Source organism: Takifugu rubripes, chromosome 5 (assembly GCF_901000725.2).
Source record: "Takifugu rubripes chromosome 5, fTakRub1.2, whole genome shotgun sequence".
NCBI classification, from domain to species: domain Eukaryota; kingdom Metazoa; phylum Chordata; class Actinopteri; order Tetraodontiformes; family Tetraodontidae; genus Takifugu; species Takifugu rubripes.
In genome coordinates, this window is record NC_042289.1 from 11,920,966 (window position 1) to 11,940,444 (window position 19,479).

Sequence of the window (19,479 nt, forward strand, 5' to 3'; positions counted from 1 at the left end):
CGTGGTGACGACTACAGCAAATCTGCTTTGATTGTTACCATGGAGACATCTTCCGGCCTCTTTTGCTTAGGTAGGAAAACCCCAAAACTGAAAAAATGAATGCATAAATAACGACCATTTAAAAAAACTGATTACCTTTCAGGTTTAGTTGGAACTTGACAGCACCTCATTATATGGCCACAATGAAATAAATGCACACAGAATAGAATAAATGTATGCAATTACACTGTACTAAATGGTGTTGCTTTTTAAACGGGATAGTGAAGAATCAATGCTGTTCAGCTATTTTTAAAAGGTGCTGTCTTGGCCTCTGCCACTGGGTGACGCAATGGTTTCAGGGCGGAAAGCGGAGATCCGGAGAAGAAGAACTCGATATTTCGTCCAATCAGAGGAGACGTTGCTGCGAGCTTTGCGCAGGCGCGGTGGTGCTGCGATTTCATGTGTTATACGTCGTGTCCGGTGGAGGTCATACACATCTGAGCAAAACTGAGGTGAGTTACGATTTTGTGACAATGAAAATGTCTTTTATAGCATTATGAGAACATAGGTATGAATAACTGCACTACCAATTTATAATTAGACGACGTTATGCCAGAGGATCTAAATAAAGCTTAATAAGCCGCTTGTTATGTGCCCATCCATGGGAGGTAACATGTGTAATGTTACAACCAACCGGTTTAGTCTTCGGATATGGGCAATGTAAGTTGTACCTATATATAAATTTTTTGTGATGTTAGGTTGTGTATAGCCTGTTTTAGGCTCTGGCGAAGTTTGCCCAGCTTGTCAGGTGTCTCCGCCAGCATGTAAGCTAATGCTAACTATGAAGACGGTTAGCCAACACTGTCTTGGTATCCCAGTACAGCTATTACTTGATAACGAGAATTACCCAGCGCGTTGACTTCTGTCATACACCTTTACAAAACTTGCATTTGTAGCGTATGGTCATTTCTTCTAATTGTGTTAACCGAATTACCTTTTCCTTGTCAACAGATTGCTGTCATGGCTAAACTGTTTGAGTCAATTGGAAAGTTGGGGCTGGCTCTTGCCATTGGTGGGGGTATTGTGAACTCGGCCCTTTTCAACGGTGGGTGCGACTCAGTCACACATTCTTTGCAGTTATTATTTCAGTGTTGGTCATTTCACCTGTTTTACTTTGAGGGAATAAGATGCCGGATCCTTTAATTGAATACAGGCTATATGTGGGAGAATTACAACTCTGCACACTCCCTTTGTCTACAGTAGTTACATGTTCTAGCATTTAAAATGCATTTTCTAAATTGGACACAAAATTCATGATAGAACCTTTGTTTTTCAGGAACATTGTGTCAATAATTTTACTATTTTTCCCCCAATTTCCACCTGATAAATAATTATTTTGTGGAGCCCTACATTTGGGACTGTGTATATGTTCAGCGTTGTTAATCAGACTGCAATATTAGTGAATAATTGTCCTGTTATTTCTGCAACAGTTGATGCAGGACACCAGGCTGTGATATTTGACCGATTCAGAGGCGTTCAGGACACTGCTGTTGGCGAAGGGACCCACTTCCTCATTCCCTGGGTGCAGAAACCCATCATCTTTGACTGTCGTTCCCGTCCACGCAACGTGCCTGTCATCACAGGCAGCAAAGGTACATCAGCTCAGTTTCGTCACCTTTAAATGTAACAAGGATTTCAAATCATGCCATCTCTGGCGTGATCTTAACTGTCCCCAATGTGATTGTTGTGAACAAAAATAGTGTTAAAATTTAACTTGAGTAAGGCAGTTTAAAGGTCGTGCATCTGTGTTTATAAACCTGACCTACTGGAAATGTGACAAAGGAAATTTAAGGTGAAATTGTACCATTTAATGTTATTTACACTCTTGAAGTAGCAACCCCAAGTTCCCTGAACTATAATATTTTATTCTCATCCAATAACAAGAATTAAACTTGATTTCAGCCATGCAATATTCTGCTAAATTGTTTGACTTCAGCGGCAGATTTCGATCAATCTCTCCGACAGATCTGCAGAACGTTAACATCACACTGCGTATCCTCTTCCGGCCAATGAACAGCCAGCTGGCCCGCATCTACACCAGCATTGGCGAGGATTATGATGAACGCGTGCTGCCATCTATCACTACAGAGGTTTTAAAATCTGTAGTGGTGAGTGTCATTCAGATGACAAGAATAATTGGTAAATTAATAAAAGTTTAATGACTTGCCTTTGACTTCAGGCTCGGTTTGATGCCGGAGAGCTCATCACCCAAAGAGAGCTCGTGTCGAGGCAGGTCAGCGAGGACCTTACAGAACGAGCCTCCACCTTCGGCCTCATCCTGGACGATGTTTCGTTGGTATGACGCTGTTGTTATCGGGTGTGATTGTAATTTGTGATTGTAATTTAAATCATCGTGTTGTGTCCTTGCAGACACATTTGACCTTTGGCAAAGAATTCACAGAGGCTGTTGAGATGAAGCAGGTGGCTCAGCAGGAGGCTGAGCGAGCCCGTTTTGTTGTAGAAAAGGTATTTATATCATCACCCAAACCACCAGCGTCATATACCTGCACCACCCGACAAGCGCGTGTTGTCTCTGTGGGTTTAAGGGATTAGAAGTATCTAATTCAGCTTTTTAAATCTTTTAGGCAGAGCAACAGAAGCAGGCAGCCATCATCTCAGCAGAAGGGGATTCCCAGGCTGCCTTGCTCATCGCCAACTCGCTGATGGACGCTGGTGATGGTCTGGTGGAGCTTCGTAAGCTAGAAGCAGCTGAGGACATCGCCTTCCAGCTGTCCCGATCCCGCAACATCACTTACCTGCCCTCGGGACAGGGCACATTGCTCCAGCTGCCCCAATGATGATGCTTCCCCCCCGTCTGCTCCGCTCCTGCTGTCGCCAGCTGTTATGAGGCCCGTTGAAGGGGTGGTTGGAGGGGTCAGCAATGGACTCCCACCTTCACACACATTCCTGCCACTCTTTCTCGAACCAACTCTGGACTGGGCTCTGCTGATGGCAGCATGATGGGAGACGGACTTAGATACAGTCACGAAACCTGCCTGCGTACGATGACTCGGAGGGCAAAATATGTGTAGTTTAAAAATTATTAATGCAGTTCACTTCATATTTAGGAAGCGGAACAAATCTTGGCCTCACAGGAAAATTGCAGTTGTGTTTAAGCCAGGTCATTTGTTAAAGATGATTAAACATTCACATTTCTGAAATGTACAATTCTGTATTGAAAATCTCTTGATTTGGCCTAAAAACCTCCTTTCTTTGGCTTTGTGAAGTCTGGAATTGCTCTGGTAACTATCAAATTCAGGAGCCCCCTGCACAATTAAACACGTGCCTCTCAGCTGGTTAACTGTGATCATTGTTGAACACTATTGCTCTGCCTTTACATTAGCCCCAATGTCTGAGACGTCAATAAAAAGGTTTCTACATTTACGTGGGAAGATCTTGTTCGGGGTTTAAAACCTGCACACTCATCCATGTTTAATAACTATAATACTCATGTATTTGTTTAATCTCCTTTAAAAGTGCTCAGCAGAAGGCAGATTGTTGAGCGATGCTTTGGGAGATTAGTTCCTTGGTGAGATAAAACTGCAGATAGCTTGTAAATGAAGATGCACGCAAGTGCGTGATGGTTTTGCTGATTACTTCTTGCCTTTAACTCGGGTCTGTTGGGCCCTGTGTGTTCAAAGTCAAATCCCTTTTTAATAGATAACGACGTCCTGCGCGTCACTGCTCGAGCGATGACAGATACGAGCTCGGCGTGTGCGCGCACTGCCCCCTGTCTGCTTCTTTGGAGACGAACAGATTCCAGACACCGACGCACAGCGGCGCGCCTGCCCAGACGGCGGCCTGGATGCCTGGGATGAGCGCGGGACGGCCGTGGTTACGCGCGAGTGCTCGGTCGGGCCACGTAGCTGAAAACTACCAGCGCGCACTCAGCATATAGCGCACATCACCAAAACATTGTGCGCACTCTGCGCGTTGACAGCATCGGCGGGACCGGCGCTAAATGCCCGGACGAGAGCCGAGAGGGGGGCGAACGAGAGAAGTGCGCGTGCGGCGCCGAATCTGTGCAACTCTGATTGCACAAACGCAGAAGGGAGGTCGCTCTCGACGGAGGTAAGTCAGCCCCGTGGCCACTAAATGCGGCTACACAACTTGGTTTCGGGGGGTCGTTTGGCGTGTGCCGAGCGCGGCGGAGAGCGGACGCGCGTCGCCGGTGAGCGGGGATGCCGTGGGAATTGTCCGTGAGGTGAGCTAGCGCCGACTTTGTGACAGTGCCGAGCGGAGTGGGTCTGTCCGCGCAGCGGTCGGGGTTTTGTCGGGACCGAGGGGAGAGAAACCGGCGGCCAAGCGTGACAGTGGCTTTTTGGCGCAGCTCGGCGTGGGTCCTTGTCGCTGTCACGCTGTCCTCTTCAAAGCGCACCGCCGGAATCCGGTGTGGCGTTAATGCTAAACACCTACTGGCGACGGTGGTAGCTTTGAGCTAACTAGCCCCAACTGGTCGGGTTGGGGTTTAAAAAAAAAAAAAAGTGAAAGTCCTTTCGCTGTTGTTAGCCCATGCACGCCAGCATTTATTGTTCGTTGTACTCTAAAATGGTGTAAGACACCCGCCCGCATTTTAGCCGTCTGAACTTTGATAAAAACGTCCCGCTGCAGCAGCTTGAGCTAACGTAGCCAAGTTAGCTTTTCATGTGTGTTTATATAGGGTTGCGCCTATGGAGCATTGCTAGCTTGCTAAGTAGCCTAAGTTGGTCAGGCCTGCGCTGTCACTCCTGCCCGGCGTCCAGTGTTGCTGTTGGGGTTAACCCTTTGCTTTGTACGTGAAACCTCCACTGCAATAAAGAGTGTTTTAAGTTCGGGGGTTCGTTCCGTGAAAAGGAGAAAGTAGCAGCTCCGCGACATGTCGTCACGTTGGTCCAATTAACTTTGACGGTGCCTTCAGGCTCCTGTTTTCGGATGTAGCGAGCTCGGTGGATCCAGGTCGTGTCACTTATATTTAAATACATATTTTTACAAGCCAGAAATGTGTAAATGGTGGGTATTAAAGGTGCCCATGTAGACTTTTTCCATTAGAAAGAGGAGCACCACTACATGAAACCGGTGCGAGCTTCTGATTTATTCTGTCACCGTTTTGTGATAGGACAGATGATTCCTAGCAGACAAAAACATTAGGCGCTGACCTTTGACCCGCTAATGGGCTTTAAGGAGTCCTGCACTCCTGCAGCGAGTCTGCACCGTGAGCTGGTTAAGGTCTTATGAGTTTGGACAGAGTGAGGAATGTGAACCCTCACACGGTCCTCCACAAGCCTCTGAAAGAGAAAGCTCATTAAAGTTTCGACCTGAGAGGAGAGCTGGGTCTCTGGGGGCGATGAACGGCTGAATATGAAGCCGTGAGGCTGCCGCGGGGGTCTCATCCTCTCACTCATCAAAACATTTAATTTTGTTCATTTTAAAACAAAGTCTCTTGAGCCGCCGCGTGATCCACCTCTGAAATGAGCTTTTTGTTCTAATCATCGCTGCGATTAAAGTAGTTATTGCTTAAAGGTTGTTGTTTTTTTTAAATATATGCATCTTTCTTTTATGCACCTGGTTGCAACGCCTCCCAACGTCATCCCTGAAACCCGTGCGAGCTTAAAACGGCAGATAAAAACGTGGAAGTTCCCGAGCTGACAAGGTGATGCTCCTCTTATTAGTCCTGATACAGAGAAATCTCCTCTCCTCCGGATCGCCACATCAAAGCACCACGTTATTTCGCTGCCAATGAAACTCAGAAATGAGTCAACTGCTAATGACGAGCAGCTGGAGCGTTTTAGTCGGTATGGTTGATGCAGCCTCCAGCAGCGGGTGTTGCTTCGATTTAGCTTCATAATGAAGAGAATCCGATGGCGTTGCGTTCCATGGGAGGTTCCTCGTGCAGCTTATGTTCCTTCGCCCCGCTCAAAGTGTGCCGGGTGGTTGAAGGGGTCCCGTCAGTGCGGATCAGGTCGCAGCGCTCAGAGAAACACCGGCAGTTTCTCTGAAATCATCTGTTACAGGAAGAAAATGCCAACAGATCTCAACTGCTATTACGAATCCAGCACAGAAGCTAGGAAATAATAAAAAATGATCCACTTGGCTGCCTGTTATTTATTATCTTATAGCAAGACGCAGGAAAAAGTTACAGGGAAATACTGGAACATTGTTTTTCTATGGTTATTTGTAATAGTTATTAAAGTGGCTGGTGCTTGGGGGGGGAATAAACACAGAAATAGCTGCTGTTTAAGTAAATATGGATTGTTTGAATTGGAAGACTGAAGAAAAAAGAAAGTAGCTGTCAAAATAAGTGTGTGTGTTTAACTATTTAATTGTCAGTGAAAAATAAGCCGCGTTAAGTTTGGGTGTGGGAATGTTTGGATATGAAAATCTGGCTGCTGTGTTCAGTGAAGACAGCGGGGGGGGGGGGGGTGCTTTCTGTTCTGGGAGGGTTTCTGGTGAACAAAACATCATAATGAAAGCTCATTATGGCGATTGGGGTTTAAGGTTTTTTGAGGTCAGTCAGCTGTCAGAGAAAGCCTCTGATGTGCATCAGCTCCAATAATGTGCACTCCTCGAAATGGAAAGAAGTGTCCGTTTATTAAAAATGGATCTTTCGTCCTCACACAAACCTGGCAACCAGACACTCTGCTACCTGCAGCCTTTAACCTCCACGCGAGAGAAAATAGTTTCCTGTGGTTTATGTTTGCAACAAACATCTCTGCTGCGGTTACCCGATTCTTTCTAACAGTCAATGGAGGTAAGTGTGCACGTCGACTTTAACCCAGTCTCCATCTCGTGTTTATCATCATTAAACTCGCCCAGTCGCCCCCCCCGGGTAATAAATTATTCTCTCTGTTTGCACTTTTAAATGTTCTTTCCCCAGAAAGCGTGCGCCAGGGCAGTCAACGCCGCGTGTGAAAAGTGGTGCGCGGCCCAAATGTTGGGTGTGGGCTTGTTTTTGCAAAGGGCCGTTTAATAACGATACTTTCCTCATCTAGGTGTGGTTATCGATCGTGCCGTGAGAATCTTTGATTTTTTTTTTCCTGTTTTTTAAAACATGAGAAATCCTGACCGTCGTCGCGACGCGATCTCGCAGAAACGTGTCCTTTTACGTCTGCTCTAAATATGGGACAAGGGGCCAAAAATGGTTTGTGTTTAAAATGTAAATGTGTCTCTCGGTGGCAATATCACGTCTCTGAATTCGAAGTTGTGTTCAGCTGTGATGGTTGTGGTTTTACTCCTACACCCCAGCTCTGAAACATCTGTGGGTAAACGTGCTGCTCACTGATGTCTGTAGTTTCACTTCGCATTTTCTTGACTAAATTCTAGACCTTTTCTGATCTCATCTCCCAGGTAATGCACAGCCGAAGGCGCTTCCAGATCCCCGCAGCAGCTCCGTGCCTGGAACCCGGCTCCTCTCTACCAGTGCTGCGGCTTGAAGATGGCGGTGGCCTGTTGAGACGCTGAATCTGCCAGCTGCCCGTTCCACGCACAGCCGAGTGTTTTAGCTTCAGACCTTCGCCATCAAAGACGATGACCTTTGACTGATGTCTGAACGGATGAGACCGACCTCAAGCGGATTTTATGTCTTTCCGACTGCGCTTCTTGGCTTGGAGAGGATGGATGCCCTTTTTGAATCAGGCTGACTCTCTGTCACCTCTTCCCCTCCTTCCTGTCTCTCCATTTAAAGGAAGGCGGGGAATCGGTGTGGCGCACCCGGCTCGTAGAGGCTGCTAATCTCCTGAAGTTACTGTTTTTTATTATCTTGCACCCCCACCGACTCCCATTTCCTGTCCCTCTTCATGAAATCCTGCAAGAGCTTTAAGGAGGAGATCTCTCTCCCGAGCCTTGGCGGGATGTCACAGGAGGAAGGACGGAGGGCACCGGTGTCCCAGTCCTACATTTACTCCGCTAATTCCGATCTGGACCTGACGGGCAAGCTTTATAAGCGGGAGGTCGGTGGGAAGCCTTTTTCTGTGTTGGTGGACAATAAAATGGCCCCCAAGACGTCCATGGGAGATCAGAACGTGAGTCAGTTGCCTGCTCAACATGTGACGTCTCAGCCGCATCAGCCGTATTTCAGAGAGGGCGCGGCGGCACAGGAGGTGGCGGCGCAGGGCGCTGAGGCCGGCAACGACGCCACGTCTGATGAAACGGATGACGAAGAGGACGGCGAGGAAGAGGACGGAGAGGAGGAGGGCTTCAAGCGCGAGCAGATCATCGTTGAGGTGAACCTGAATAACCAGACGCTCCATGTGTCAAAGGGGGACAACAAAACTGGAAATGCAGCCGAAGACTCCGAGCGAGCGGGCAGCGATGAGGACGACGACGAGGACCACGACGAAGGGGAAGACGAGGAGGAGGACGACAGCCCGGATGAGGAGGAGGAAGAAGAGGAAGACGACGAGGAAGATGAGATTGCGACTCAAAGGTCAAGGTCAAAGAGGGCTCGTCGGAGTGCTACTAGCACAGCAGCTAACAGCCAGCCACGAAGAAAAAGCCTTAGGACAGCTCTGAGCACTGCCACTGCTGGAATGGCCACCAGGGGGCGCCAGAAGCGCATGGAGCGCCCCAAGACCAAGCGCAGGTCTACCAGGTCAGCCGCATCATCTGCAGGCTCCATCAACGCCGGAGGGAAGCCGGACATGGAAGAAAAGGAAATGTTGGCCTGCGAAAAGTGCCCACGAGTGTTTAACACGCGCTGGTACCTGGAGAAGCACATGAATGTCACACACAGACGAATGCAGATTTGTGACAAGTGTGGCAAAAAGTTTGTTCTGGAGAGCGAACTGGCCTTACATCAGCAGACCGAATGTGAGAAGAACATCCAGGTAGCGCAAACATGCACCTCTTATTAATCATCCTTGTTTTGCACTCACACTGTGGTGCTTTAGCTTTACCGTTGCAACATTCTACTACAGTTAGCGCGTTAGCCCTGTTTATTAGAATTTTTGGGTTGGCAATAATGACTTCAGCCTGCGGGATTAAAGCGCTGGTGTGACAGCGCCCTGGTCCCAGGGTAAAACAAAAACAACTCTGAATATCAAAAAGCTCACATGATGTTTATATCTCGGCCAAAGAGAAACTGGAATGGGGTGGGGGGGATTTTCTGTGCTGTAGGCAGCACAGTGTGCATGCAAATGGTTTCCTGTGGTCGATTCAGTCTACACTTTGTGCTGGTTTTGAAACAAAAGCTTCCGTCCCAACAGGTGTGAATCTTAAAACGTAAGATCTGAATTAAGTGAATCGTGACAGCTTTAAACTCTTGTGGTGAATCTGATAATTATTCAAGTACGGAACAAATACCTGCGGCGCTTGACCAGCAGAGGGCGCTAGAGCATAATGAACTCATTATAACGACCCGTCTCTTGGTCGTCAGAGGTTCTTCAGGTGTTTTTCTGCAACAACAACAATTAATGTGATGATTTCTCTTTGTCTACCAGTGTGTCTCCTGCAACAAGTCTTTCAAGAAGCTGTGGTCCCTGCACGAGCACATTAAGATTGTGCACGGCTATGCCGAAAAGAAATTCTCGTGTGAAATCTGCGAGAAGAAGTTCTACACCATGGCTCACGTCCGTAAGCATATGGTTGGTAAGTATTAGCATTTTACTTCCTGTATTTTCCTTTTTTTACGCAAGATCAACACTTCCCAACTACCTTTAGTTCCTTTATGGTATTGGTGAATATTACTAATAAGGATCTGCTGAATTTCTCCCCTACCCATGTTGTTCGGCCTGCTCCATCTTCACCTGGCGCTGACGTTGCGTCGTCGTACGAAGGTGCTGGCAGTTGTCACCACATTGTTCTCTCTGTCTCTCTCAGCTCACACCAAGGATATGCCGTTTACCTGTGAGACTTGTGGGAAGTCGTTCAAACGCAGCATGTCTTTAAAAGTTCACTCGCTGCAGCACTCTGGGGAGAAGCCCTTCCGTTGTGAGGTAGGTCCCAGTCACCGGTGTGCTCACACCAGCAGGCTATGCCCTCACCCTAATCAGGGGAATCTCTGGCTATTGTAGCACACACGGTGGGCATTTTTAGCGGATTATCTGTCACCGTTTTGCTGTTGAGGTCCAGAACGCTGCCACGTGTGAGAGGCCGAGAGTTCTGTTCCAGGGACATTTCCTCTCTGCAGCGAGTGGATTAAATAATGTGTTTCCCTCCCAGCTGTCATTTGTGTGTCTGCTCCTCTTTTATACTCTCTGTGGAAACATGCGATGTGGTGGCACAGTTCAGCTCCAGCGACTCGGGTCAGGATTTAGCTAAATATTTGGATTCGTGGCTCAGCTGAGGAATTTGAAGGCTTTCCCTCGTGTGAGGGACCAACAAAGCCGGTGTTGTTCGGCCGACGTCGCCTTTCTGCGGCCTAATAGTGCAGCAGGTGTGAGCAGATGTGTCGCAGGGCATCATTTCCGAATCATTTGTCACAGCACGTGTGCGCTTTTCCAGGCTTCTTTCGGTTCAGCGGGGATCCCTTTGATTATCGTATCCTTGTCTGACTCCCGGGAGTTTGACAGATGGGGCGTTTTGCTCCCTTTCGAGGCCCTTTCATGTCCAGCTGCTCAAATCGATGGCACACCGGGAACACGTGTTTCTGGGCAGAGCCGCTTTAATTAAATGCTTGAAGTCATGCTACTTGACAATCTGTGATTACACATGTATCGGGTGGGGGGGGGGGGTGCGTAAGTCTGTCTCGGTGGTCTGTGGAATCTGCCGCTTCATACCGCACACATGCTTATTTAGCCAGGTGGTTCTGTTAAGAATTTAAACGACTCCGGGTCGGAAAATAACCGACTAACTACACACTCCTGCACTCTTTCATTCAGGTTGTTAATGGTTTGCTCAAAGCCAAACATTTATCAAGTAAAGTTCCAAATTCATCACCCTTCCTGACTCTTTTCAGTGTTATTTACAGCTAGTTGAAAGAGGAAGATGTTTTTTGTTGTTGTTGGCACCTGTGAACGTTTGCTCTCTGTGTTCTGACCTCGGTGTTCTGAATTCCTCTGCCGAGCTTTAGAACTGTGACGAGCGGTTCCAGTACAAGTACCAGCTGCGCTCCCACATGAGCATACACATCGGACACAAGCAGTTCATGTGCCAATGGTGCGGCAAGGACTTCAACATGAAGCAGTATTTTGATGAGCACATGAAAACACACACAGGTAAGAGAACGGCCTCCATCCTGGAGTCTTTGTGTCTAACATGCGGCCACTCTGAAGTGCACCGAAGGGTGACGTGACTTCAGGGTGCAGCATGTAAACACCACGTATGACGTAGACCAGCGGTTGTCAAATATAGGCCTCCCCCACTGAATATGAAAACAGGAATGTTGTTGGCATACGGATGACCTACGACCTCACACACCCAATGGATGGTTGGTAATCAGCCAGAACCTTGTTCAATAAAGATTCTCGTAAATACATTAGCCCGCTAACATGTTAGCAACCTAGAGGCACAAAAGACAACAACAACCCCTGTTGGGATTCAGTGCAGAGCTGCAAACCTCTCCTGTGGCTCCAGTCTGTAAACGTGCACGAGGAGGTGGTCGTTGGGTATCTGGGTACGTAGCCACTGCACATACACGCCATCTCTGCTGGTGTTCGGTCCGTTACAGTCTTGTTTCAACCCTTTTTTGGCAGCAGCCAGAGAACTAAATACTAGGTTTAATTTTAACTCCTGGGCTTGTTCTGTCTTTGTGAGCAATGATTTATCACATGAATGGTGCTGGTATTCAGGCTTTGCAACAGGGCTTTGTGAGTAGTAATACAATACAGCCCCAAAGATGACTTTTGTTTTTGTCAGAAAGGTAATGTTTTGTGATGAAAACCTTCCTAAAATAACCCTGGACCGTTTAACATTGGCTTCCTAAAAACAGAATTTGGACGTTTCCAAGAAGGACTTTGTCCTGTGATCAAGGCGACGTCGCCCAGTGTTTCTAATGAGAGGTCGTTCAACATAAAAGTCTCCACTTGCATAGATTGTGGTTTATAATGACTACCCTCACACATGCTGTATTCCAGCCTTCTGATTTTCTGTCCCGCCCGTGCTTCTATTTCCAAGATCAGCATGAGAATTGCAGCCTGTGTGTCCTATATGGGTTGCTTTCGCGGCCCTGCCCGTTATGGGTGGACACACTGCTCTCCATTGGCCCACAGGATCTTTTTGTAATGTGTAATTATGCTGCCCTGTTCTATCCTCAGCTAGCATTCAATTTAGCCTCCCGCTCAAGGAGACACACCCAGTTCCTGCTCTGAAATAGGCAGCATGTTTTAAACAGAACACTTCATTTGGGTTCTCTCTCTGTCTGTATCTATCAGTGTTTATGTTAAGGCAGATGAGAGAAGCTTCATTTATAATCTAATGCATGAATGAAGCATTTGTTGAGCCCTTCAGCGGCCTTTTAATAGCTGCTTGTGTGGGTAGCAGCAGCATATTCAGGAGCTGTGTGGAGGGAGGTTAATGAGAGCGATATTCCAGCGGAGCTGCTGTTGTTCACTTTCACGTCTCTTCCCCTCAGTGTGAATTCTAATAACTTCCTGCAGAGTGGGTGGGAGAGCGGCAAAGACCCCCACTCCAGCATGGCATCTTATTAGCATTTTTCAAATACAACCTTGCTTCTGGGCAAAGTTGAGCTTGTCATCAGCAAAGCTTTAGTCGATTGTTTAAGAAAGGAAAGAAAAAAAAAAAAACCCCTCCCAACCATCACTTCTGACAATGAAAGAGCTCGATTTGGTGCAAGATTCTATGTAATTAAGATCTTTGTGTGAACTGAAGCCGGTTTCTGCTCCCCTTGTGTCTCTGCTTCCCCCGATCTGCGCAGGCGAGAAGCCGTTCATCTGTGAGATCTGTGGGAAGAGCTTCACCAGCCGGCCCAACATGAAGCGCCACCGCCGCACCCACACGGGGGAGAAGCCGTATCCCTGCGAGGTGTGTGGCCAGCGCTTCCGCTTCTCCAACATGCTCAAAGCACACAAGGAGAAGTGTTTCCGGGTCACCAGCCCAGTGGTTCTGCAGACCAGTGGCCCGACGGTGCCTGTCCGGATCTTCGGCAACACCTTCTCCTCCTCTTCTCCGTCTGGTCCGGGTCCGTCGACCACAACCCCCCCCGCCTCGTCAGCGCCTCTGGGTCTCGGCCCCGCGGGAGGACACTTACCTCAGCGGGGCCCCGTTGGACACGCGTTCACCCAAGCGCAGCTCCCTTCGACCCCCTCCCACCTCCACCCCCACCCCACCACGGCTCAACCGCACATCACCAACACACCCCAGCACCCCTCAGCGCACCCCCACCACCACCTGGCTGTTCCCTCAGTCTCTCACCTGCCCCCGCCCCCTGCCCTTTTCAAAAGTGAGCCCTTAAACCATTGCGGGCATGAAGACAGCAGCTACCTGCACCACATGCCCCCCCCTGATAAGGGCCCAGGAGCGCCCCAGCACCACCACTGAACCTTTGCTCCAGCTGTGGGGATGGGGGGGGGGGGGGGGGGGGCCATGCCAAACCACGCCTTGATTCCTCCTCCTCGGAGTCCTGCCTCGGATGCAGTTGCAAGGCACATCACGTAAAGGTGCTGTCTTCAGTCCAGCTCAACACACACACACACACACACCCACACACACACGTGTGTATGGGATGTAGACTATCGCCCCCTTAGCACACAGGATATTTAGCTGGTCGGATGAAATATCTTATAACCTCTAGATTTTTGAAATCGTTTTCCTAGGAAAGGGTTCTGTGCAAGTCCTCCACCTGTACATTGGTATCATCAATATTATCTTCATGAACGAGTGTGGGCGACCCTTCGGTCCGACGGACCCGTGGGTGCGCGTCGGTCAGGACAATCTGCAGCTCCCTCCGCAGCAATACTCGCCACGTCCTCCTCCGGCCCGCCCCGTAGAAACGTCAAATGAATGTTGTGACTGTATCTGAGCCTTCCTGCGGGGGTCAAGCCTTCCGCTGGAAGATCAAACAATCAGTGGACACGCCGGAGGCAACGGGCTGTTGAAACCAGGCCTGGTTCTTCTCCAGATTCATTAATTGGTGCTTTCCATTCCAGGACATGAAACCGTTCTTAATTTTCTTTCATACATTCACATTTTTTTTGGAAGTGTGATCTTTCAGAAGGCCCTTCTATCGTGGGCTACATTTTAGGGCGGCCGCGCCGCGGTTACACAAGCGTCACGCTTGCTCAAGCACACGCGCACACAAAAGACCAGACGGGCACTGGTTCCTTTACTGGGAGCAGGGCAGCCTCAGATTTTGGAAGATGCTTTCCCGTAACAGATGACTGTCAAATACTGCCACTGTGAGGGGCCGTTCACATGGCCCCATCAGGATTCCCCCCACCTTCCTCTGCTGCTGTTTAAATAATACGGGTTACTGTGTCAAGGGTCATGTGATGCGCCACATACACACCTGGACTTTTGATTATTTTTTTTTTTATTGCAGTTCCGAGCTTGCGGCTTTACTTTTTCCTCTTTTTTCCACCTTTTTGGTTTGGGGGGGAACGACATAAACATTTTTTAATTGTACGGACGTGTTGTCTGTATGAGCAGAGACGTGTCAAAACATTTTGAATGTGGCCTAAATGGGACGACGGAGGTGTTTTTTCCCCTCTGCTATGATCCTCGTTTCTTAAGCTACGAATGCTTCTGCAGTGTAGATAAACCGTGCTGTCAGGATGAGAGGCTGCGCTCACCAACTTTAATTCCTATACAGATATAAGTATATATGATCAACTCACAGTACATTTATTAATGTAACGGCTGGTGGCCTGAATGTTGGATGTAAACGTGTCGCTTGTCAAACCTTTACCCACTCTGACAGCAAGCAGATGTGTGTCCGAGAGCAGCATTAAAGCGAGTACGTGTGTGTGTCTGGATTCTCCCAGTTTTTCCTACCAAAAGCTGCTTGTGTCTCCCAGTTTGTACTGGGGCAGCGCTCATGCAGAAGTGAGTGGGGTTATTTATGAGACCCTGTCTTTTTTTTTTAGACTGGTGATTATCTGCCATTTCCACGGGTCGTCGTCATCGTCCTTGGCGTCTCCGGTCCCCTCGGCTTCGCTGGTGACCTTTTGCAGTACGATTCCTTGTCTTAGTTTTTTTTTTTTTTTTTTATAAAAGCCTTTCGTGTGTGTGTGTGTGTGTGTGTGTGTGCGCGCACATGTGTGTGTATTCTCTGCACTTTACTGCTGCGTGGGTGAAGCGCAGGGAGGGGGGGGGGGCTGGCTGCGTGAGGAAAGGTGGAGGTGATGACTCTGAGTGGATGTTTTTAGGCAAGGAAAGGAGGAGAAACCAGGTGGAAGTGGGTAGTGCAGATGCAACCGGAGCAAACAAAGGACATTTCTGTTAGCATTTCCATGAATTTCCTAATTTTGTTTATTTTTTTTCATCAAATAAATACAGTTTTGCTCCACTTTGGACCTGTCAGAATAAAAGCAGTCTTCTTCCTGCTTTGGCATCTTTCCACTAGCCGCTTCCAGGTCTGAACACATTTTTCTGTTATGTTTGTTCATGGTGTTTTCATCCGTCGTGCCCTACTTTCTTTTTTTTTTCCAGTTTGCCGAATGAATCTCCTCCTTTCTTTGTTACTTAGAATGCACTTTCTACTAAAATCCTTGGATAGTTAAGAAAGCATAACATGTGTGTTCTTTAAAGATATTTTAAAAAAAATCAATATACTTTTCTCCCTTTGTATTTTTAACCACTTAATGTAGCAATTCGTATTTTATTATTGTATCTGGTACAAAATGTGCAGCTTTATAATGTCCCCGTTTGTCCTTTTTTTTGTATGTCATCTGAAAGTTGGGGGAGAAGTCAAAAAGTTGGGCCTTTTTTTGATAATGTACATTTAACTGACTGCTAACTTTAAGAAGTAAAAACAAGTAGCCATGATTGTCACGTGTGGGTCTTTATCTTCTGCTGAGTGTGTGTGTGTGTGTGAAGCGCGACGGGCTCCAGCTCAGCAGATTTGGTCTCACTTGAAGCTTCGGAGAAAAACAGAAAAGCCCCGGCTTCCTTCTGCTCCTGCGCTAGTTCAAGTTCACTGGGTTCTTGGCTTCCAACCAAACATCTGCCTGATACACATGACAGATGAGATAGCGTTTTCAGCGCACGTGAGGGAAGTGGGGGTTTGTTTTTCTAACATCTATTGCTCCATCTCCTATACGTGTTTATATAGCGGCTCCGTGACTGCGGACCGGTGCAGCGCTGGGAGGCGCTGGCTCGTTACCACCAGTGTTTGTCTTCCTCCAGCAGGACATCAAGGCACTCGCCGCGCGTAGAGCGCTCGCTGAAATGTGCCCTCCATCTCCGTGGAAGGTTTCAAGTGGGGCGCTGGTGACTCACGGTGCCGCGAGGAGGCAGTGGGGGATTATGGGTAGGGAGAAGTGCGTCAGTGCTGGTGAGTGGGTGGTCAGGTAGCAAGGCCTGCTTCAGAGCAGAGGAGATAATAACACACCGCCACTGCATCTCCTTTCCCATTTGGGCTTGGAAATAGTCTCGCGCCCCCTCCCAGTGCCCCCAGCTGTTAGTCATTACGCCTCATGAAGGGGAAGGGGTGTCTGTCGGCAGGCAGATAAGGAGAGGAGGGCTTTACATTGTGTTTATCAAGCATTGCTGCACTGAAACTTTCCATTATTCTGAGTATTTGCCAGGTTTGGGGGGTGGGGGGGGCACAACTCACTGTATTTTTAGTTTTTTGGTATTAAAGGGTACTGATATGATTTACTTTGATTTTTTTTTTTTTTTCCCCACTTGAATCAAATATAGCATATATACACAAATATAGCACGGGTCAAAGGTCAGAAATGAGTGTTTATGCCACCATTTTGGCCGTTATTTGTCCGCAATAAACGCATCACGTGGTAAAATAAGACCCTGTTTAGAGAAGCGAGAACAGAGCCACACGGACGCGCACTCACGTGTGTCTGCTTTGTTTTTGCCCTCAAGACAAGATCGCACCTTGTACCCTGTTTTTTTTGTTGTTTTTTTTACCTCCAGGGCAGCTTAAACCAGAATCTTTAAGTCTCTCCTGACTTTTGCAAATGCAGAAAAAAAACCGGATAATCTGACCCGAAGCTGAGCTCGTTCACATGTTCCAGTGTTCCACAATTGTTACAAACTGTTTTTCGCCGTTCCCGTTTGCTCCTGGAAAGTGCACCGTGAACGCGCACGGTAGGCTGTTATTACAAGGGCGGTCTTGCAGGCGCGCTCACGCTCCACAGCGGCTCCAGCTGTTCCCGTCGTCGCATAAAAGTGCGCGTTCAAACCGGCCGAACTCTGTCTCTGCACCTCCTGCAAGTGGACCGGACCTGGCCGACACCGAGGACAAGAACCGGCGCTGCTCACGCAGGTTTATTCCTGTAAATCAAACCTTTCACTCTCTCTGAAAAGGACAAATGCGCGAAATGCTGACGTTTATAGTGACCTTGTGTGTAGCTGAATAAGTTCCAAGTTTTCATATTCGTCAATTCACTGGTTTGTCTTTAATGTATCTGGTGTCTGAAAGATAATTTAGTTTGTTTTTTATGCTCAGAGACCTTGAATTTGCGGTTCCGGACCGACCTCAACGATTTCAGGTATGCTCCTATAACGGCAGCGTTATTTTTCCATGGTTGCAGGATGTACATAAGGTCCTGCCTAGAGCCTTTGCGTTTCCATGGAGATAATCCTGTCGTGTTCTCATACTAATATTTACCTGTTACAGCGGGGTTGGTGAATGATGCTTGAAGGAGACGCTGCCTTGGCTCATTCTCACATGATTTTTTTTCCAGATTGTTTAGTTCTTTTTCTACCTGAAGACGTCTTGACCCTTTTTTCATACCCGCATTTTCCGTCTGTGCATTGATCTGTTCCCCAGACAGCCCCCCGCCGCCCGGCGTAGGATGTTGGAGAGCCGGAGAACAGCAGCGGACATTTGAGGGCACCGAGGGGTGTTCCATAATCAATAATGGGGGATTTGTTCTTCAATTGTTGTTATGTTCCACCTCATCCCCCAGGCGAGGGGGAGCCCCAGAGGTCCAGACGCACAGAGATCATGGCCTCTCAGTCGGCGCACATCTCCAACAACAAGCGCTTCCTCATCTTCTTTGACTTTGACGAGACCATCGTGGATGAAACCAGCGACGACATGGTGGTGCAGGCCGCCCCGGGTCAGCACCTCCCCAGCTGGCTGAAGGACACCTACCAGCCCGGCCGCTACAACGAGTACATGCAGCGCGTCCTGGCCTACCTGGCGGAGCACGGCGTCACCGAGAGCGACATGCGCAACGTCATGGAGAAGCTGCCGGCGTCCCCCGGCATGCTCACCCTCTTCCAGTTCCTGCGCACCCGGCAGGACTTTGAGGTGGTGCTGGTGTCCGACGCCAACACCTTCTTCATCGAGTCTTGGCTGCGGCGAAACGGCGTCCGCCAAATCTTCCACCGGATTTTCACCAACCCGGCGACCTTCAACAAGGACGGCCGGCTGGTGATGCGGCCCTACCACTCCCACGAGTGCCTGCGGTGCCCGGACAACATGTGCAAGCAGGCGGTCGTTCGGGACTACGTGAGTCGCCGGGCGCAGGAGAGGGGGCGTCCGTACCAGAGGGTCTTCTATGTGGGGGACGGAGCCAATGACTTCTGTCCGGCACTCGCCCTGGGACCCCGAGACATCGCCTTCCCGCGACGGGATTTCCCCATGCACCGGCTGATCACGGAGACCCACGAAGCCATGCCCGGAGAGTTCAAGGCGGTCACGGCCCCGTGGGTCAGTGCGGAGGAGGTGGTGCAGCGGCTGAGGAGGCTGCTGGTGGAGTAGAGGGGGGTGGGGGTGGGGGTGGGGGGGGGCAGGTTTAGGTACCATAAATCCAGACCATGTTCCAAGTCCCGTGTACTGTTATTTACATTGTGTGTCACTTTTACTCCTCACACGTGCGTCTCGAGGTCACGATTCTATCACCAGTTCCCTTCATCTACTCGCTTAATTAAATGTTTTCAGTAAGAATATAACTTGAACTACAAATGCCACCATAAGAAGGACATTTGTTTAAGTACTCTAGTGGATAAAACCGACTGTTAAAATAAAGAGGTTTAATTTAATTCATGCTGCACTTTTGTACATAATACAAATATCGTAATGATGAATGAAATCAGAGATACAGTCTGAAAAGTCCAAGAACTATTGTTGACATTCTTCTCAGAGAATCTATGTTAGAACATGTTCACTTGTGTGTTTTGTCTTGTTTTTACGTCGTGGTCACTTGCCTTAAAATATTGACACCAGCAGGAATAAAGCCATCAACTGAACAACGTGTGCATTCAATATTTGAGTAAGGTTGCTATCACTGAAACACGTGTTTCACTTCCCAGAAACTATAAGTAAATATTGTCCTTAGTCACCAAACATGCAATATAATGCATGTATATATTAACTCAGCTTTCCTGGTCTTTGAACGCAACAGTGATTAAAGATCAACTCTACATAAAACGCACTTTACT

General features: G+C 48.3%; 3 protein-coding genes across 9 annotated transcripts; all 3 read left to right on the plus strand.

The window, feature by feature from the left end:
• Positions 1 to 346: 346 nt before the first annotated feature.
• phb (prohibitin) lies at positions 347 to 3,423 on the plus strand. The gene is made up of 7 exons (XM_003964811.3): positions 347 to 491; positions 991 to 1,084; positions 1,470 to 1,631; positions 2,005 to 2,147; positions 2,219 to 2,335; positions 2,410 to 2,505; positions 2,625 to 3,423. Exons 2-7 carry the CDS (start codon positions 1,000 to 1,002, stop codon positions 2,835 to 2,837), a joined length of 816 nt encoding a protein of 271 aa, XP_003964860.1. The 5' UTR covers positions 347 to 491; positions 991 to 999; the 3' UTR covers positions 2,838 to 3,423.
• Positions 3,424 to 3,781: 358 nt separating this feature from the next.
• On the plus strand, positions 3,782 to 15,894 carry znf652 (zinc finger protein 652). Of its 4 annotated transcripts, XR_003888461.1 has the most exons (7): positions 3,782 to 4,110; positions 7,363 to 8,840; positions 9,453 to 9,600; positions 9,832 to 9,947; positions 11,024 to 11,168; positions 12,827 to 13,568; positions 14,994 to 15,894. XR_003888461.1 is itself a non-coding variant. In XM_003964898.3 (6 exons), exons 2-6 carry the CDS (start codon positions 7,812 to 7,814, stop codon positions 13,447 to 13,449), a joined length of 2,061 nt encoding a protein of 686 aa, XP_003964947.3. In that variant the 5' UTR covers positions 3,782 to 4,110; positions 7,363 to 7,811; the 3' UTR covers positions 13,450 to 15,894. The 4 variants fall into 4 exon arrangements, 3 of the variants coding, with proteins under 3 accessions (XP_003964947.3, XP_011602490.2, XP_011602488.2); XM_003964898.3 differs by having other exon boundaries at positions 12,827 to 15,894; XM_011604188.2 differs by lacking the exon at positions 3,782 to 4,110 and adding an exon at positions 4,111 to 4,243 and having other exon boundaries at positions 12,827 to 15,894.
• Positions 15,895 to 16,801: 907 nt separating this feature from the next.
• On the plus strand, positions 16,802 to 19,286 carry phospho1 (phosphoethanolamine/phosphocholine phosphatase 1). 4 transcript variants are annotated; one of them, XM_029836178.1, is made up of 3 exons: positions 16,802 to 17,353; positions 17,537 to 17,579; positions 18,000 to 19,286. In XM_029836178.1, exon 3 carries the CDS (start codon positions 18,038 to 18,040, stop codon positions 18,797 to 18,799), a length of 762 nt encoding a protein of 253 aa, XP_029692038.1. In that variant the 5' UTR covers positions 16,802 to 17,353; positions 17,537 to 17,579; positions 18,000 to 18,037; the 3' UTR covers positions 18,800 to 19,286. The 4 variants fall into 4 exon arrangements, with proteins under 4 accessions (XP_029692038.1, XP_029692037.1, XP_003964948.1 ...); XM_003964899.3 differs by having other exon boundaries at positions 16,803 to 17,363; positions 17,861 to 19,286; XM_029836176.1 differs by having other exon boundaries at positions 16,803 to 17,363.
• The last annotated feature ends 193 nt before the right edge of the window (positions 19,287 to 19,479 follow it).